Source organism: Passer domesticus, chromosome 24 (assembly GCF_036417665.1).
Source record: "Passer domesticus isolate bPasDom1 chromosome 24, bPasDom1.hap1, whole genome shotgun sequence".
NCBI lineage: Eukaryota > Metazoa > Chordata > Aves > Passeriformes > Passeridae > Passer > Passer domesticus.
In genome coordinates, this window is record NC_087497.1 from 3,015,449 (window position 1) to 3,033,171 (window position 17,723).

Here is a 17,723-nt window from a genome sequence, read left to right on the forward strand (position 1 = left end):
CTTAGGCACTAAAGCTCCATTGTGAACTGCCTCAGTAAGGATGGGGGTGCTTGCTACAATTCTCAAGAAAAAATTGGATCAGACCCAGGGGAAACATCCAAAATACCTTCTTCTAATGACAATGACAGATACTGAAGCAATTATTTTGAAAGCATGGAATCTAAATATGATATTAAAGTGAAAGTAGCTCCATTGTTATAAAAAGGGAGATAATAATAGTAAAAGCCTCTCACTAACATCCATGAACAACAGCAAGTACCTCAGACTGATGCTGAGATTTGATACAAAAATAACACAAAGGTCAATAAGCAGAACGTTGTCCTTATTTCATCTGATCAGATGGGTTTTGTCCTCTCCCTTCTTTAATTTTCTTTTTCCAGTGTAGTTTTGGAGAGGATTTGGATGAGCACAAATAGTTTATTTTTTTCACTGTTCAGTTTGTCCACAAAAAACAGCAGTGAGAAAATGTCAAATGCAAGGAAAAGAAGATGGAGCAAAAGTAACAAAAAGTCCATTCAAACTTTTGGACCAAAGGAAAAAAGAAGACAGAAACCAAAAAATAATAGCCAATAAGAAGTTTTAAAACACAAAATTTTAAAAAATGTAATGAGATCTTGGGCAAAATGTCAAAATTTATTTTTTCCAAATGTACAAAATGGAAATTATTTCGAGATTTTTTTTTTCACTCAGTGTTGTTTTCTCCATATGGTTTCTAATGTGTAATTACCTATAAATTCACAAAATATCAGGAATTATTTATTATGTCTGTACATTCTGGTTTTCTCCTGACTAGAAACAAGACTAGTTCTTCTAGGTGAATCATGAACAGAAGATCTCCCATTCCCAGGCTGATCCTTCTCTTTTTCTACTCCAGTATTTTTTGCCACTGAGAAAAATCAAATGTATAATTTTGAAATATGCATTAAAGGCATGAACATTCCATTTGCTTTGATTTTTCATGTTTTATCTCCTTTGTCTGCTATGGGCTATAATCCTCTTATCTGTAACACCTTGCTGGCTGCTTGCCAGCTGTGGTTGTGTTTGAGGGTCCCCAGGATGAGGGAAGAGATGAGAATCTTGACTCCATGTTTCAGAAGGCTGATATATATATATAAAATTATATTATATTATATTATATTATATTATATTATATTATATTATATTATATTATATTATATTATATTATATTATATTATATTATATTATATTATATTATATTATATTACATTATATTATATTATATTATATTATGTTATATTATATAATATATTATATTATATTATATTATATTATATTATATTATATTATATTATATTATATTATATTATATTATATTAGTGGTTATGCTATTTAGTATATTATATATAATTATTATATAATAGAAATATTATGCTAATTAGTATAGCATAATATATTATGCTATAGTAAAAAGAATAGAAGAAAGGATTTCATCAGAAGGGGAAAGGAAAGGAAAGGAAAGGAAAGGAAAGGAAAGGAAAGGAAAGGAAAGGAAAGGAAAGGAAAGGAAAGGAAAGGAAAGGAAAGGAAAGGAAAGGAAAGGAAAGGAAAGGAAAGGAAAGGAAAGATAAAAAACTTATGACAGAGAGTCTGACACAGTTGGACCATCACCAGTCATCAAGTAAAAACAATCCACATGGACCAGTCAAAGATGCACCTGTTGCATTCCACAGCAGCAGATAATTATTGTTTTTCTTTTCCTCTGAGGCTTCTCAGGAGAAAAAATCCTGGCAAAGGGATTTTCATAAAATCTCATGGTGACAGCCAGTTGTGCTTTTTTGGGATGTGCCAATGGGCCACTGGGACCACTGGTGGTTTGCCTTCACAGGAGCTGCTTCCACAGGGAGGCAACTTCTTGTTCAGCCCCTGGTACCCCACAAATTTAACTCTTTAACTCTTTATGAAGCTCCACCCTGATCAGTTTTCAGCTCTCAGCTGCTGGACGGGGCTCTGCATATCCTGGTCTGTAGCTTCCAGAATTCCCAGCTTTCAGCAGGAGATTGGACTGCAGACCTCCAGGGATCCTCTGCAGTTCTCCTGTGATTTGCCTTGTGTTTCCATCCAGTGAGACTATTTCAGTCTGTGACATTTGGGAGAGGACACCTCGCTGCTGGCTGCCCGTGTGCCTCGTCGCATTGCTGGCAGCATCCTGCACGCTGCAGCTCCTCCCTGGAGAGCAGGGCAGCGGGGACTGCTTCTTCTCACAGCTCGGGCTATCTGAACTCCTCCTAGCAAAATATGTTGTTAGGAAAATAACGGGAGTTGACAGGGAAAAGTGGTTTTTAAAATAAAATCAAAGTGTGTTGTGCTTCTGTGTTTTCCCTTCTTCTCTTCACACAGGTTATCTTCATAATAGTCTGTAAGGCAAGGAAGGATGGCAAAGAACAGATACAGATCCATCATTTCTAATAAAAAATATAAATATTTATTCAGTAGCCTTCCCATTAATAAGCACCTGGAGCACATAGACATTTCCTCCACAGAAGATTTGCCACAAGATCAGAGCTGAATGTCAGCCTAAAATCCAGGGTTCTCAGTGGCTGCATGCAGGGACCACTGTCAAAAGAAATAAATGTTGGCCCAGCCTGTTTACAGCCCTTTCCTTACCTCACCTGTGACTGATGATTTCTTTGTGAGATCCAGCCAGTGCTGGCATGACAAAATACCCACTCTGTGCATGGAGATGTCACACAGGCCCTGGCACTTCCACATCCATCAGTTAACTGAGGATGGCACTTAGATCCCCCTTGTCTTTTCCAAAATGAACATGCCAGGTCCTTCAGTCCTCCCTCACACAGTGACTGGTGGGTTTCTCCAGCCCTGATGTCAGGACCTGCACCCTGACCAGAAAAATGCTTCAAAAAAAGTCAGTGGGAGAGCAGTGCTGACAGGGAATTCCTCTCTTTCATGGAAGAAAATTCATGGCTGTGTATAACAATATTGTTTTGTTTAATGTGTGAATAAGACTTCATGGAGTTCAGTGAGCACACACAACTTCTTGGGGGCTGACTGCCTTTCTCAGCCCTATTCTGCATAAATCAGATGGTTAAACAGGCTCGAGGAACTCTGGGCACAGCAACAGCCAAGCCCTGCTACACTTACCTCAGCAATCATAACAGAGGTTCTGTGTTTTCATTATGTACCAATTTCTGAGCATTTTTCTACTTGATAGAGAGAAAGGAAAGAGAGGAGCCTCAGAAAAAAAGGGAGCATTGGCTGGGTTCTTGGTTCTGCTCCTTTGTAAAGCTGAGAATAAAGCTTTAAAGCCAAAATACACCTTCTGTAGAGAAGCAGTGCCTGAAGAATACTCCATATGTCAGCATCTAAGTGTGAGGTTTGGAATGTGACAAAAACGTGGAATTCAGAGGAAAATGGCTCATGCAGGAAAAAAGTACTGTGAATTTCCTCCTTTTTTTGGAATGTCTGGGTTTTTAAGTTTTCAATTACAAAGTAAGGTGACAACAAATATCAAAAAGAGAATTCCTGAAACAAAAGGAGGGGCCTCGCGTGATACATTCTGTCTTCCTCAGTCAAAGTAAATTTCTGTGACAAAGAGTCAGTACATTTTGTTGCCTCAAAAAAGACAACAAATTTGGTGGTAAATCATGAAGGTACACCTCAAGGAAGGTCCTGCTGGATGCAGGAGAAATAGATGTAAATTAGCAGTGGGCAAAACTAGACTGAAAACTAGAAGGGTCTTTTGTATTAGTGTTCTCACTAGAGTTTAGTGGTGAGCAAAATCAATTTTGAAGTATTTGCTGTAGTACTCAGGATGACATCAGCTTTATCTCCTCCTCTAGTCTGGGCTTGGCAAGATCTACAAAGAGAAAAAGCTCTGTTCACATGAGTGATGGATCTGACTGTGCTGCATCCACAGGGAGCCGTGCTGCAGAAAGGAAGGAGATGTTTTCACATGGACACCATGGAGGTACAACCATCTTATTGTCATTTCCCATCTTCTGAGGAGGAGGTGTCCAGGTGATGATTTTCATGAGAATTCACTGGAATTGTTCACTCCACTGTCTCTCCCATATGCTGGACAAGGAGAATGGGATACTTTCCAACTCTTGAAAAAGCTACAGCCAGGGCAAGAAAATAATTCTAGTCTCAGAGGTTTTGTCTCTACTCGTGCTGGTTCTCAGCAGTCTTTTACCAGCACCAGATTAATTTGTGCCTGTGCACAGTCCTGCAGAGGCTTCCATTACTGATTGTGACCTCTCCTGCCAGCTCAAACAAGTACAAACACTCCTCCAGCATTTCTGGGAAAGTTAAACAGTTAATCAGCATCCTACTTCCCTGGGGAGTCACAGTAGGAGAAGCAGCATCACCCCAATGTGTTTGGTCTTGAATTAGATTAGATCAGAGCTCACAGATTGTGGGCTCACCCTGGGACAGCCTGGCCAGCCAGCACCCTTAGAGGAAAGCATCAGCTCTGTCTTTGATGGCCTTCCAGCTACACCAAGGGAGGAAGCTGCTTCCCACACCGTGAAAATAGCAACTTCTCAGCCTTTCTTCTGCAGCAAGGGAACAAAAACCTGAGCCCTGTGAAATCAGACACCCAGGAAATGCTCTTCACCACCTTAGAGCAATCAGGTCTGGTCGATATGGTGAGGCATTCACTCAGGATTCTGAGGCAGGAGGTTTGAATGAGGTTTAATCCTCCTTGGATGTGCCTGTAACCCTTACTCCACCACTCCCCAGCCTGGGGACCAAGGCTCAGCTGCATCAGAACTTTGGCTCAGGCTGCTGGGGAAATGTTCAGGCTGTAAGCAGCAGCAGTGAGAAATTCTGGGAGTCAAACAGGATAGGAAACAAAATTAGAGGTAGGACTGCTTAGATGGGCTCAGTTTAACAAGGAAAAATGAAATCAGCCTTGGGAAAGTTTAATACCTGGATTAAAGGAAGAAACTTACTAAGAGCTGTGTATGAAATCCTGATCTTCAGCCAAGACCCTGCCTCAGACAGCACCAAGTGGATGCAGAAGTGCCTGAGCCCCAGTGATGCAGAGCACCAACATCTCCAGCTCAGGGATCTGAGCATCCCCAACACTTTGCTCTGACTGCCAACCTTGCCAGTGCAGTGTGGGTTTGGTTTTTCCCCCTAGTGTTAGGCCAAAGAGTAGACTTGCTTCAAAAACTCCTTTATCTGTAGATCTGTCTGTCTTACTGGTGCACATTTGTACCAGCTCTGGGGCTCTGCACAAATTCTCTCTGTGCACCTGCTCCATCAAAAATGAAGATAATATATCTCCAAAAAGAGTAGTTGTATTATTTTTTCTAAGCAGGACCTTCAGCACAGGATATTAAACACAATACTGGTTTTGACCTTGTAAAGCATGAGAGAAATGTGCTATAGCTCTTATCAGAGAGTATCTGGAGGATCAAAGTCAGAGGAAGAATTTTTTCTTTTTTAAAAATATCTGAAGACCAGTCTGCACCCCAAAATTTTCTCTGATTTTCCCAGTCAGCCTAAGGAAAGCAACCAAACATTCCTTTTTTTCTGCATGAATTACTGTTTGTGAAAAATAATTGACAGCTGTGAATTCTTGGCATGGGAGAGCAACAACCTTACAGCAACTTTACTCCTTTTTTTCCCGTTCTAGGACGAATCTGTCCTCTGCCTGTGGCACACCAGCTCTCTTCTCCTGACAAGGGACTGCAGGGCTCTTGGGGGGGACACAGACCCCAGACCAGCCTGCACTCTGCTGCAAAGCTCTGCAAGATCCCATGGAGTATCTCTACCCCAAGGGCAGAATTTATTCCTCGGTTGGAGATATAAAAGAGCCAACCTCTTTCCTTTCACATTGTATCACATAAAACACATTCCCACCCACAGAACAACACCCACATTGTTTGGGAGGAAAATAAATGGAGAGGCATCTTCAGGCTTTCAGAGAAAACCTATTGTAGCTACTCTTGTCTCAGTGGGAAATTCTGGAGGCTCAAAAGATTCACCATGTGTCCTCTCCCAGCCTGGGAGAGAAGTGATGCTGCAAGGAATTATTATTTTTTGTATAAGATTCACACCATGTGGCTGCAGTTTAAAAAGCTTGTATTTTCCTCTCAGTCCCAAGTGAGGCTTTAGCTTTAGATTTACACCACACTCAGCCATTCCAGGTTCAAAACCCTTCTCCACTGCAGTGGAGAATGTAAAATGCTGCTGTTCTGGGAGCAGCCAGCTATTTGAGATGCTGAAGTTGGGACAAAACCCTCCAAGATATTTGGAGGGAGCATGACTATTTGAGACTGAGTTGAGGGCAGCTACAGCAGACTTGAGCTCAGGGTTAAAAATCATTTACTGAGTTACTGTGGTGGAGAGGACAGAGCCTGGCTAGCCACAGTATTAAGTGTGCAAAAATCATGAGATTATCTGTATTTTGAAAGTAATCCAATATGTAAATTAGCTGCCAGAGGAAAATGGAGACAGCTGGCAATGGCTAATTTAGAATCTATTTAAGGCCAAATGATGCTGCAAAGGGGCTGTGGCTTAAGCATTTCTGTTTTGAGACCTTGGAATCTGAATTACTTTTATGTTAAAGTTTTGCCTAGTGTGAACATAGTTACTGCTTCTTCGAAAAACAAAAAAAAAAAGAAAAATAACATTCATTTCTAGTTAGCTACTAAAACTGGTAAAACCCACAAACTGCATAGCTTTAAAATGCTGGGATTAACACTGGGTCTTTCAGGTTTGGAGGCAGGAGGGCTGTGCTGAGAGGCTGTGCGAGCCCCGGTCGGAGCCGAGCTGAAGCAGCAGTTGGGTCAAGCCCACCCGGAGGAGCTCCGAGCCGCTCTCCCCATCGCCGCTGCCCTGAGTTATCGATCCTCTCATCAGCCGGAACAGCAGCAGGCTTCCCGACCCCGCAGCCCGGCACAGCCCCGCGGCACGGCACCGGGGCACGGCACAGCCCCGGGACACGGCACAGCCCCGGGACACGGCACCGGGGCACGGCACAGCCCGCAGCCCGGCACCGGGGCACGGCACCGGGACACGGCACAGCCCCGCAGACGGGCACGGCGCCGGGGCACGGCCCGGGCTGGCGCAGCGGGTCCGGCGCAGGGGAGCCCCGGGAGGGGCCGCAGCCGCCCCGCGCAGCCCCGGGCAGCGCCGGCCCGGAGCCCGGCCCCGCTGGGCCGGAGGGACCCTCGGGCGGGCAGAGCACCGAGCTCCGAGCGAGCACCCGGCTCCGAGCTCCGGGCGAGGCGCAGCCGAGCGGAGCGGAGGGAGGAGAGCGGAGGAGCGGAGCGGAGCGGAGCGGGACGCGCAGCGCGGGCGCGACGAGCCCGGCGGGGCCGCCCGTGTTTCGGGGAGACGCTGCCGGAGCCCGGCGAGAACGGGACAGCGGGGACAGAGGGTGAGTGCTGGCGGCCGCGGCGATGCCGGGGCGCTGCCGACGGGGCGGGCGCTCGGCCCCGGCTGAAGTTGGTGCCCGGGGACGGAGCGCGGGGGCTTCGCCACGGAAAAAGCCCAGGAGGGGCAGGGAGAACGGGAGGCGGGGGTCGGGAGGCCACGGCCTGCGGCGGTATCGCCCCGGGATGAGCGGCATCGCCCCGGGACCAGCGGCATCGCCCCGGGACCAGCGGCATCGCCCCGGCTCTGCGGGCGCGGTGCGTGGGGCGGGCAGAGCTCCGTGGCAGCATCGCCCTGCGGAGAGCGGGGACCCGCGGGCATCACGGAATTACGGGATGGTTTGGGTGGGAAGGGACCTTTAGAGGTCACCTAGTCCGTCCCCTCAGCCACCAGATGCATCTTCAAGCAAATCAGGCTGCTCAGAGCCCCGTCCAAGCTGACCTTGAATGTCTGGAGCCGCAGCCTCTCTGGGCAGCCCGTGATGCCCCTGTGTGTCTGGGAGGGAAGATCACAGGCGATTTAGAGCTTTAAAAGCTTCTTGCAGGTCTCTTCCTCCAGGTACAGGGTACTACTGTATAAATGAAGTGACCACTTTAGAAGTGTAATTTTATGTAGATTGCCTGGGGAAAGCTTTGGGTTACTTTAAGGGTTGCTCCATTATTACCCCACACCATCCTGGTTTGTATTCCGTGAGTGACACAGCTGCCTGGTTTCTTCTTTGCTCCTGCTTCGGGTAGGATGGTGGCCAAAGGTCACCTCTGAGTAGGTGCTGGAGCAGAGCCAGGAGCTGCCACTGTGGTACTGAACCCTCGGAATCCTCACCCATCCACGTCTCTGTACCTGCTGGGATACAAGCCAGCCTTTTCAGGACAACATGCTCTGTTTTCTCACATGGAGCCGGCAGGCCACCTGTCACCTGTTGCACCAGTGATGAATGTCAGCCACTTTTGGGATGGGCTGTGGTCCTGCAGCAAAGAGCAGGACCCAGCCAAGCACAAGGACTGCCAGCGTTGCAGTCTGGTGTTTCCAGAGTACTGCGGGCAGCAATGCATGAAACTGGAACAGGGACTTCTAGGGGAGTCATGCTTCCCCAGAGAAACAGTCCCTTTCCCAGCCGTGAGCCTGATGTAAACCCCAGGAAAAGAAATTTCCTTTGCAAAATTAAAGGGACAACTGTCTTTAGAGAGGTGGGATTCCTTAGCCAGTAATTGTAACTTCCTCCTTCTAGGAACTGCTGCCAATACAGTGTTAAACAGATTATTCCAGAAGGCAATGGCTGGCATCTGTGAGGTTTCTCAAGGCAAATTTACTTTTCCTTTTCATTTTGTCTTAAAAGTTAAGGCAGCATCATAACAAAGGATTAATGATGCATATCTTGCATGCTTCTCAAATATTAAAACTGGCAAATACCAAACAAATAGTCAATTTGTTGTTTTCCATGTTGCTTGTAACATTTTCTGGTTTTCACATTTACCCCCAGATCTGGTTGGTCTCAGAGCAGCATTCCCACCAGTCATCAGTCATTCATTTTCTTCTGATATATCACAATTCTGATGGGCTGGGAATCAAGCACATTCAGAGAATAATGAAATTTTTAAAAAAATCAAACCCATGGTGTGAATTCTGCTGGTTTGCAGCTTACTTAGAAATCTGGGAAATGTATTTCTTGGGTTGAGGCATGTCAAAATGCCTCATGTCAAGATGTGAGGGGCCTGGATACTTTCACTGCTTAACAGAGAGGAAGAATGATGGCAGTGTACTGTGCTCACCTTAAATGCAGAACTAAACTTAAAGATCAGTCACTTCTGGCATGTACACAGCAGAGCAATACTTGTTGTGTTGTAGTTGTTTGCTGGATAGAACTGTCCTACACAGAGCTCTGAAGGAAACCATCCAGATATCAAAAGTCAGCGTAAAAACACACTGGATTTTCCTCTGTCTTTTGAGTAAAGACTCCTTCCTGTGCCTTGATGATGCACACAGAGATACACGTAAAGGAAGACATCCCTCAGTGTGCACACAAGCATAATCCACCCTCTGTGATCCCCACAGTGCAGAACTCAGCCAAGGTGTTCCTCCCTGCCTGCCCATTCCTGACCCTGGGTGAGCACAGAGACGTTGTGCAGAAGGAATTTGGGTATTTTCCCATCTCTGAGCTCCATGAAATTGGGATGGCTAGGGGAGTTGATTCTAAGCCACAGGGAAAAAAAAATCCAAACAAACATCATGGCTATAAAGATTGGGGTCAGAGCAACAACTGCCCAGCTTCTTTGCCAGGGCTGCTGGAGCTGAAGGGGAGTGCTACTTCAAATGTTCAGGGACCAAAGGAACAAGCATTGGATGTCAGGGAACCCTGTGTGTGCGTCCTAAAAAGTGAAGCTGAAGCAGAGGAGTACACCAAAGATCAGAGAGCAGCAAGAGAGGAGGTGGAGGGCTGTTAGGGACCAATCCTTAGAAAGCCAAAGGCACGTGGAAAATGCTCATGAGGCTGATGGCCAGTCTGTCAAGAGGACATTCTGTGCTCTTCCCTGCCACAATCAGGGGGAGTTTGTTCCTTGTGGTCATGCTCTGCAATGAGCCTGGGGGCTCTGCAGCCCCAATGACATCCAGTGACAGCTCTTACAGGCAGCTGTGTCATTGCTCACCAGTCCCTTCTAGAAAGCAATACAAATTCTCTGTGCTCCTCTGCCCGTGTGGAACACCACAGCACCACAATGATGACTCTTGAGCTGGTTCCAGACCTGAACTGTGATGTTCTGCAAAAACTTTCACTTTCTTGGTTTTTTGTTCATTTTGAATTGGAGTTCATGAAGTTTGCACTGTATTGCAGTAAAAAAAATCTGGTTTTCACCATTTTACATGGGGTAGACTAATTCACTTTACTTTCCTGGTGCTTCATTGGTTATAGGAAATCACACTCCAAAAAGATTATTTGACCTGTCCTTGTGACTTTCTGAGATGGAGATGTCAGTGTCCCTAAGGAATACTTTGTTTCACTACTCTTACTATCTCCAAACTTTTCCTAAGGGCTCAGTCTTCCTTGCTGTAGCTATGTCTCTCTCCTTTTCAGTGATATTAGTCACAGCCACAGGGAACAGACTATTCCTTCCTGTTCTGCAGGCTTTCATACACAGAAAGACTGCTGAACATCTCTCTCAGCTGTGCTCTTTAAACCCCAGCATTCCTGTTCCCATGCAGTTTCTTCCCATACATTTTATTTTCTGATGACTCCTGCTGCTTTCTTCTGATTTCTTGCTGTGTGGTCTGTATCTTCTTGGGAGCAGTGCCCAGAGCTGAATGCCAGGCTGCCATTTGGCCTTGTCCAAAATGAGCAGAATCTATTCAAGGCCTTCTTCCCGGTGACACTCTTGCCAAGGTGCTGCTGTTTTGCCCTGGTACAATGTCACTGGCTCTGCTGACAGTGCACTTTGATGCCACACCTTTTGCTGAGCTGGTTGCTCTCCATCACACAACAGGGGAACTGCTCATTTCTACCTGAACTACCTGCCTTGCACTTGTCCTTAAACTCAACTTCATGGTTGAGAGCTTCCCAGCCCCTGCTCCCCACAAAGAAATATGTTATCAATAACATACTGTAGAGGTTGTTTTTGCAACGTAGCGTTTACCAGAATCACTGCCCATTAAACTCCAGACTTTCTCTTTGATAAGTAATATTTAGTTATAATTTGTAATAGCAATTGTAACTTGGTAATGATCAATGGGTGGGGCAGCTAACACCTTTGGGTAAATAAAGGTAAGAGAGGAAAAATACCAATAATTCTTACAAGAAAATGCCAATAATTTCTTAAAAGCTGAGCAAAAATAGAAGGTGGGGAGGAGAGAGTGAAGGTGTTAAATACTGTTAGTATTTGCTTGTGAATGACTATATTTGCTTATTTAAAATGAGAAATGTTTTGCATATAGTTTCTCATATAGAATGCTGTTCCCTATATCAAATGAACAAAATAGGGACCTGATTTACTTGGAAATAGTCACAATGATCCTGGCAGATAGACACCCAGCCGTGCTGCATGAGCTGTGCTGGAGTGAACACTCAGAGTCAGGCACACTTTTCCAGAAACATGAACTCTTCTCTACCAGCTCCCCTCACTGGCAGTGAAGAGAGATGCTCAGCCCTGAAGGGCCCAGCTGCTGCTGGGCTTGAGCAGAAATTCTGATGCAAACAGAATTTACATAGAGTGCACCTTTGATTTTTCAGTGCAACACACTACAGCATTGCCTGGTTTTCTCCCAGGAGCTGCATCCAGGTTTGGTTATGATCTCTGGATGGGCACATTCCTACAGCTAATTCTAAAAGTATTTCCTGTTGTTTGAACAGTGCTTTTGTCTTCAGGTTGGGCTCCATACCTACTCTATGATGCATGCTTGAGTCAATTGTCCCAAATACACAAGAACTTACTCAAAACTTGCTCCCTTTTTAAGTTCTGCTCTGAAATGGGCCTTCAGAGGGGCTCCTCTTGGCCAGAGTGCCACCTCCTGTTCTGCCTTCTGGCCGCCTGCTGTTGTCTCTCACTGGAAGCAGCTTCACTGCTGATCACAATTTCAGCATGACAATTAGACCTGCTCTATTTAGTGGACTCTACATTTAAATGAAAAGTGAGAATAAGTTACAAAATGAATTTTCAGCAGTTTGCTGAATTTCAGCTCTCTTTTCAGCCATCCCTTTGCAATTCTCCAGCTTCAAGAGAAGAAAATTAATTCTTCTATTCCTTAATTACTCTATCCTTAATTCCTCTATCTTAATTCCTCTATCCTTAATTCCTCTAACTTCAGCGTGAACTTAAAGGGAATGTGCAACCTACTAAAGGACATTTAATCTCATTTTTTTTTTCTTTTTTTTTTTCTGTTCTATTTAGTGAAAGAGTAAATTCTGTACTTTTATTTCAACATACCTATTTTGTACACATTATTTATCCCTCTCCAGCCCAGCACTGCAGAGGTGCATCAAAGCCTTCTCCTTGCAGCCCAGCATCCTCAGAAAGTGTGTCAGCTGCACCATGAAATCACAGCCTGCAGGAATTGCCCCACTCTCCAGTAATGGCTGTGCTCCAGAAGGAACAGAAATGTGTTGGGACTTTGTTTGCCCTTGGGATTGAGCACCTCTGGTTACCTGGGCAATCTCTGCAGCTCCATGCCCAGAGCCCACATGATGACACCAGGTCCTGAGGAGCTCCAGGTGGCACCCAGCCTTCTCCTGCCTGTCAGTGTGCCTGCCCTGGCACACCTGGTGCTTGGTTTTTCCTCAAAGAGACGCTCCCCTGCCACCCTGCCCTTGCTCTCTGAGTTTACTGCAGAGTTAAACTGGCTTGCTCCAGCTTGGCATTGTGTGTCAGCGTGCTGTGCTGTGCAAATCTCACTCTGGCTGGCTGTGACATCACCTGCAATTTATTTCAGGTGCTTTGAAGTGAAAAAAATACCCACAGTCCACGGCCAAGAGCACCGGGTGAAGCCCGAGGAAAGATGGACACAGTGTGATGCAGCCGAGGCACCGAGAGGATTCCCGTCCTGTGAAGTGTGACAAACCTGGGACAAGCCAGGGTGACAAAGCTGCCGGGTGGGGCTGCCATGCCAGCGCACTCAGCTGCCTGCAGGCTGCACTGCCACCCCACCGATGGCACTGCCACCCCAGCCTGGACAGGCACACACGGGAGGCAATGATGCTGGCTTATCTAGAGCTGATAACACCGCCAGCACCAGGGAGATGTGTGACCCTGCAGGAGCCGCTCTGGCAGCCACTGAAATCCCCTGGCAGCCACCCCACACTCACACAGGCACCCCTGCTTTCCTCACCAGCTCAACACAAGGTTTCCTGTGGCATCTCAGACGTCTTTTAGGAGCTGCCATCTACAAGAGCTCAAGCTGGAGCTGGCACTGCTGAGCACGGCTGGCACTGAATGTGTTCATCAATTCTGTGTTCATCAATTCTGTGTTCATCCTGCCCAGGCAGCACATCCCTCTGCTCCCAGGAAACGCTGCATGGCCACTTCCTACCCCTGGGCTCTGCTCTTTCAGGATTTGTGATGTCTGTGCATCTGTGTTCTGCTTTCCTTAACAGGCAGTTATGTGTATGACCTTGTACTGGACATAATTTAATGACTGCTTGTCACTTAATATTATTTTTCTTCAGTATCTGTAGTTTAAACAAACTTAATTTCTTTTTCTTTTTAACAGGAAAATAATTTACCTGTATTCGTCATTCTTTTGTTGAGTAAAAGGTAACTTCATTGAAATACTAAATTATTAGGAATATGTTCATTTTGTCTAGATGTAACTCTTCCTGAGTACATGATAAATAATCATGTGCTGGCTTTGCTCAGTATCACAAAATGGCCATGAGGAAGGGATTTTCTCTTCCTAGAGAAAAAAAAAATCAAGAAAGTAATAGTCTAGTGTGAAATATGAGATTTTTCTATGTCTCCTTATTAGAAAAGTGCACATCAAAAAAAAATCATGTCTGAAAATGTTTGACTCACAGAAAGTGGTTGTATATAAAAAAACCAAACACTGAAAAATCAAACACAATGAAAAGTGTTGCTTCTTATATTAGGATTTAGGAGCTTAAGAGAGGCTGTTTGAGTTCAAAGTGCTGATGTTTCATGTCGAATATTTTGCTCCTCTTGCTCCACAGATTGCCAGATGAGTGCCTGGATGGACGGCATGAATTGGTACCAGGGATGACTGAGAGAGGCTCTCATGGCTGGGAGAAGGCTGGCCTGGTGATTATCTCCTTGCAGAAGTTTGGTGTCCCTCCTTGTAGCCCTCACAGAACTCTTCAAAGCCATTCCTGACCCACATTCAGGATCTCTTTCAAGAAGTGACATTGTGGCACTCATGGAAGTGAGTGAAATCTGTCCTAGGATGTTTCCTTCAGGTTTGTGAAGACTTCAGGAAATCCACTCCAGGTGAATACAAGAAAAATTGTGGGAAGCCTGTAGATTGCACACTGTGCTGTAACGTGCACCAGTGCATTGGGGTCTGGCATCCAACTCCTGACTTCAGCATTTGAAGACTAATTGTTGAAGGGAAAACCTGAATAGTCTGGAGAAATAAAATGGAGATTTGTACTTGAAGAAGTCTTGATTTGCAAATCTGGGAGAAATTATGTTTACAGAAGGAATTCAGAAGTATTGTTTTATATGTTAGGTACTCTACTAATAAAGTGTCCCTTGTAAATACCAAAAACACGACCCTCAGCTATTAGAGAGACAAGGAAAATAATCTTGAGGGTAGCTTTATCTCCAGCATCAACTGCATGCCCAGATGTTTCTTTTCCATCTCTTACCCTTCAGTATTGATTTATGCAACTTTTCAGAAGATTAGGTCAGAAAGGAGGTGTGAAAAAAATATAATAAAGAATGATATTGTTTTCCTCAAGATGAAAACCACCTGAATTTCCCATCACTTATAGTACTGTTTTCACTGTTGTACACCAGACTTGTGTCTGGATGACATTTTGCTGTAACAATGATGTAATAGATGTGATGTGATGTGATGTGGTGTGATGCAAAATCTTCCATAGGAGAGTACCTCATCTACTGCGTCAGCTGAAGTTTCCAACAATTAATTTTCAACAAGTTAATTCAGTGTTTGACCAAAGTATGAAAAATTCTATTTTATCAAAAAAAGTGAGCATCTTTCTTCATTGTCCCGGAAAGATTCCACTGGAAGGTGAAATCAGAGCAGAGGATGACTCAGTACAACCATTCAGCACAGTTCTCTCTCCAGAGCTCAGCAAATAAATCATTAAATGTCACTGAAACACCTCTGTCTTGGGATGAAAGGACACTCTTAGGGCTGAAGATTTCCCTGTCAATCCTTCTGGCTGTTATAACTTTGGCAACGATCCTTGCAAATGTTTTTGTTGTTATTACCATTTTTCTGACTAGAAAGCTCCACACTCCTGCAAATTACCTCATTGGCTCCTTGGCAGTGACTGATCTCTTGGTGTCTGTGCTGGTGATGCCCGTCAGCATTGCCTACACTGTCACCCACACGTGGGCCTTTGGCCAGCTGCTGTGTGACATCTGGCTGTCATCAGACATCACGTGCTGCACGGCCTCCATCCTGCACCTCTGTGTCATTGCCCTGGACAGGTACTGGGCTATCACAGACGCTCTGGAGTACACCAAACGCCGCACTGCTGGCCGGGCAGCCCTCATGATTGCCGTGGTCTGGATGATATCTATCAGTATCTCCGTGCCACCGTTTTTCTGGAGGCAAGTGAAAGCTCATGAAGAAATTGCAAAGTGCGCTGTAAACACAGAGCAAATTTCCTACACGATTTATTCTACTTGTGGAGCTTTCTACATCCCAACCGTGCTCCTCCTGATATTGTATGGGAGAATTTATGTAGCAGCTCGATCCAGGATTCTGAAGCCACCCTCGTTATATGGCAAACGTTTCACTACTGCACACCTGATCACTGGTTCTGCAGGCTCTTCCCTCTGCTCCATTAATGCTAGCCTCCATGAAGGGCATGCCCATTCAGGTGCATCCCCAATATTTCTCGGTCATGTTAAAATAAAACTTGCAGATAGTGCGCTGGAAAGGAAAAGAATTTCTGCTGCGAGAGAAAGGAAAGCTACCAAAACTTTAGGCATTATTCTGGGAGCTTTCATTATCTGCTGGCTGCCTTTTTTTGTCATATCCCTAGTCCTGCCAATCTGCCAAGATGCCTGTTGGTTTCATCCCATCCTACTGGACTTTTTTACCTGGTTGGGTTACCTAAACTCATTAATTAATCCAGTAATTTATACAGCTTTTAATGAAGAATTTAAACAAGCTTTCCAAAAAATAATACTTTTCAAAAAGTCTTCCTCTTGAGACTCTCCTCCTGTGTAAGTGACCCTTGTGCAATTTCACAGCCTACCTGAAACTTTCCATGCTTTTATTCCTAAGGAACAGAGTGGTAATTGCCATCTCTGCTGCTACCCTGTTCTGTGCATGTAACTGGGAATTTCTTGCCAATTTGATATTTTCTGTCTGGGACTGTACATGCCATCACAGAACTTGTCCATGGTCTCTGCAGTGATCATGTGTGTATGTAAGATCAATGACACACGAAATAAGCTTTGCAGCCAGGCAAGGTGTGTGAACCAGGGAGTTTGTCTCGTGGGATGAGGTGACACATTACCCTGATGGGAGGAAATTGTGTGTGTATTTACAAGACCTTAGTATTTCTGCTGTATATTATTAACCATTTATGTCAGCTGAGAGAAATTCTGGAGAGCAGGATCTGATACTTCTATTTTCTACAGCATGTATCTTACCCATGTGAAGCTGACAAAACCTGTAGCTCTTTCAGATGTGTGACACAGCCTGACTATAATCAGCAGCAGGGCAGAGCAGCATAGCACAGATGTAAGTTATGTGGATATTTCACAAATGCTGCATCTGAAGCTATGCTTTTGGTGAAGTGTAGAAAGGAGACAATTTAGTTGAATTAATTATTACACATTTTATCATTAATAGAACAGCCAGTAAAGAAATGCTACAAAATAAATAGCATGAAAATGATTGACCTTATATTTCTGTCATTTAACTTTTTTTGCATGCATAAACTGAAACAGGAGAATATGGTTAGTGCTGGTATGGAATGAATAGGATCTCATAAAATAGCCAGAAGTTTCACTCCTTGGTGACAAGATATGGCAAGTTAGGGGAGAACAAAGTGACACACCAATAAAAACTTTCTTAGTAATTTAGGTTGTTGGGGTGTATGTGGCATCCCTGTCTCTGGAATTCTCTAATACTGGTCAAGCAAACTGTGCTCAGGAATCACTGCCAGGACCCTCTGCTGGGGTCACAGAGCAGGTCCCTTCTACCCTGCCCTTCTCTGCCTCTGGGATTATTTCCCTGATTGCCAGGTGGGAAGCTGGCACATGGAGGAATTGGATGAAGTCTCAGACAAGACAGCACACCAAGTGGTGCAGCCCAAATTTCATGCAATGTTTTAGTCTCTGGGCATTTTGTATCAGAAGTGTCATGTCTATATTGAACATGAGAGCCTCACACTGCTTTGAAAATCACCCCATCCTCCTTCTGACCACCCTTCCATCTCTCAGCCTGCCCCAGTTCATCTCCACCACAGTGCATGTCCACCACAGCTTTCAGCCTCTCCTTTGCTTTTGTAGCACAGCTTTGCAGCTTTTCCCTGCTGCTGCCGCCTCTGCTGAGGATGCACCACAAAGTGATGCCCCAGGACCACCCACGTGCTGCAGTCAGACAGAGCAGTTGTGTGGTCATAGAACAGCAGTCCTCTCTCACTGAAGGCATTTAAGGCTGCTCTGTTTGGGACATGGCTCCTCCACCCTCCCAAAAGGGCACTGATGTAGCTC

The 17,723-nt window shown here is 45.0% G+C and overlaps 1 protein-coding gene across 3 annotated transcripts; it reads left to right on the top strand.

The window, feature by feature from the left end:
• The first annotated feature begins 6,813 nt into the window (after positions 1-6,813).
• Positions 6,814-16,911, top strand: HTR1D (5-hydroxytryptamine receptor 1D). 3 transcript variants are annotated; one of them, XM_064398576.1, is made up of 3 exons: positions 6,814-7,369; positions 13,558-13,601; positions 14,015-16,911. In XM_064398576.1, exon 3 carries the CDS (start codon positions 15,073-15,075, stop codon positions 16,207-16,209), a length of 1,137 nt encoding a protein of 378 aa, XP_064254646.1. In that variant the 5' UTR covers positions 6,814-7,369; positions 13,558-13,601; positions 14,015-15,072; the 3' UTR covers positions 16,210-16,911. The 3 variants fall into 3 exon arrangements, with proteins under 3 accessions (XP_064254646.1, XP_064254645.1, XP_064254647.1); XM_064398577.1 differs by lacking the exon at positions 6,814-7,369 and adding an exon at positions 13,302-13,451; XM_064398575.1 differs by lacking the exon at positions 13,558-13,601.
• Positions 16,912-17,723: the final 812 nt, after the last annotated feature.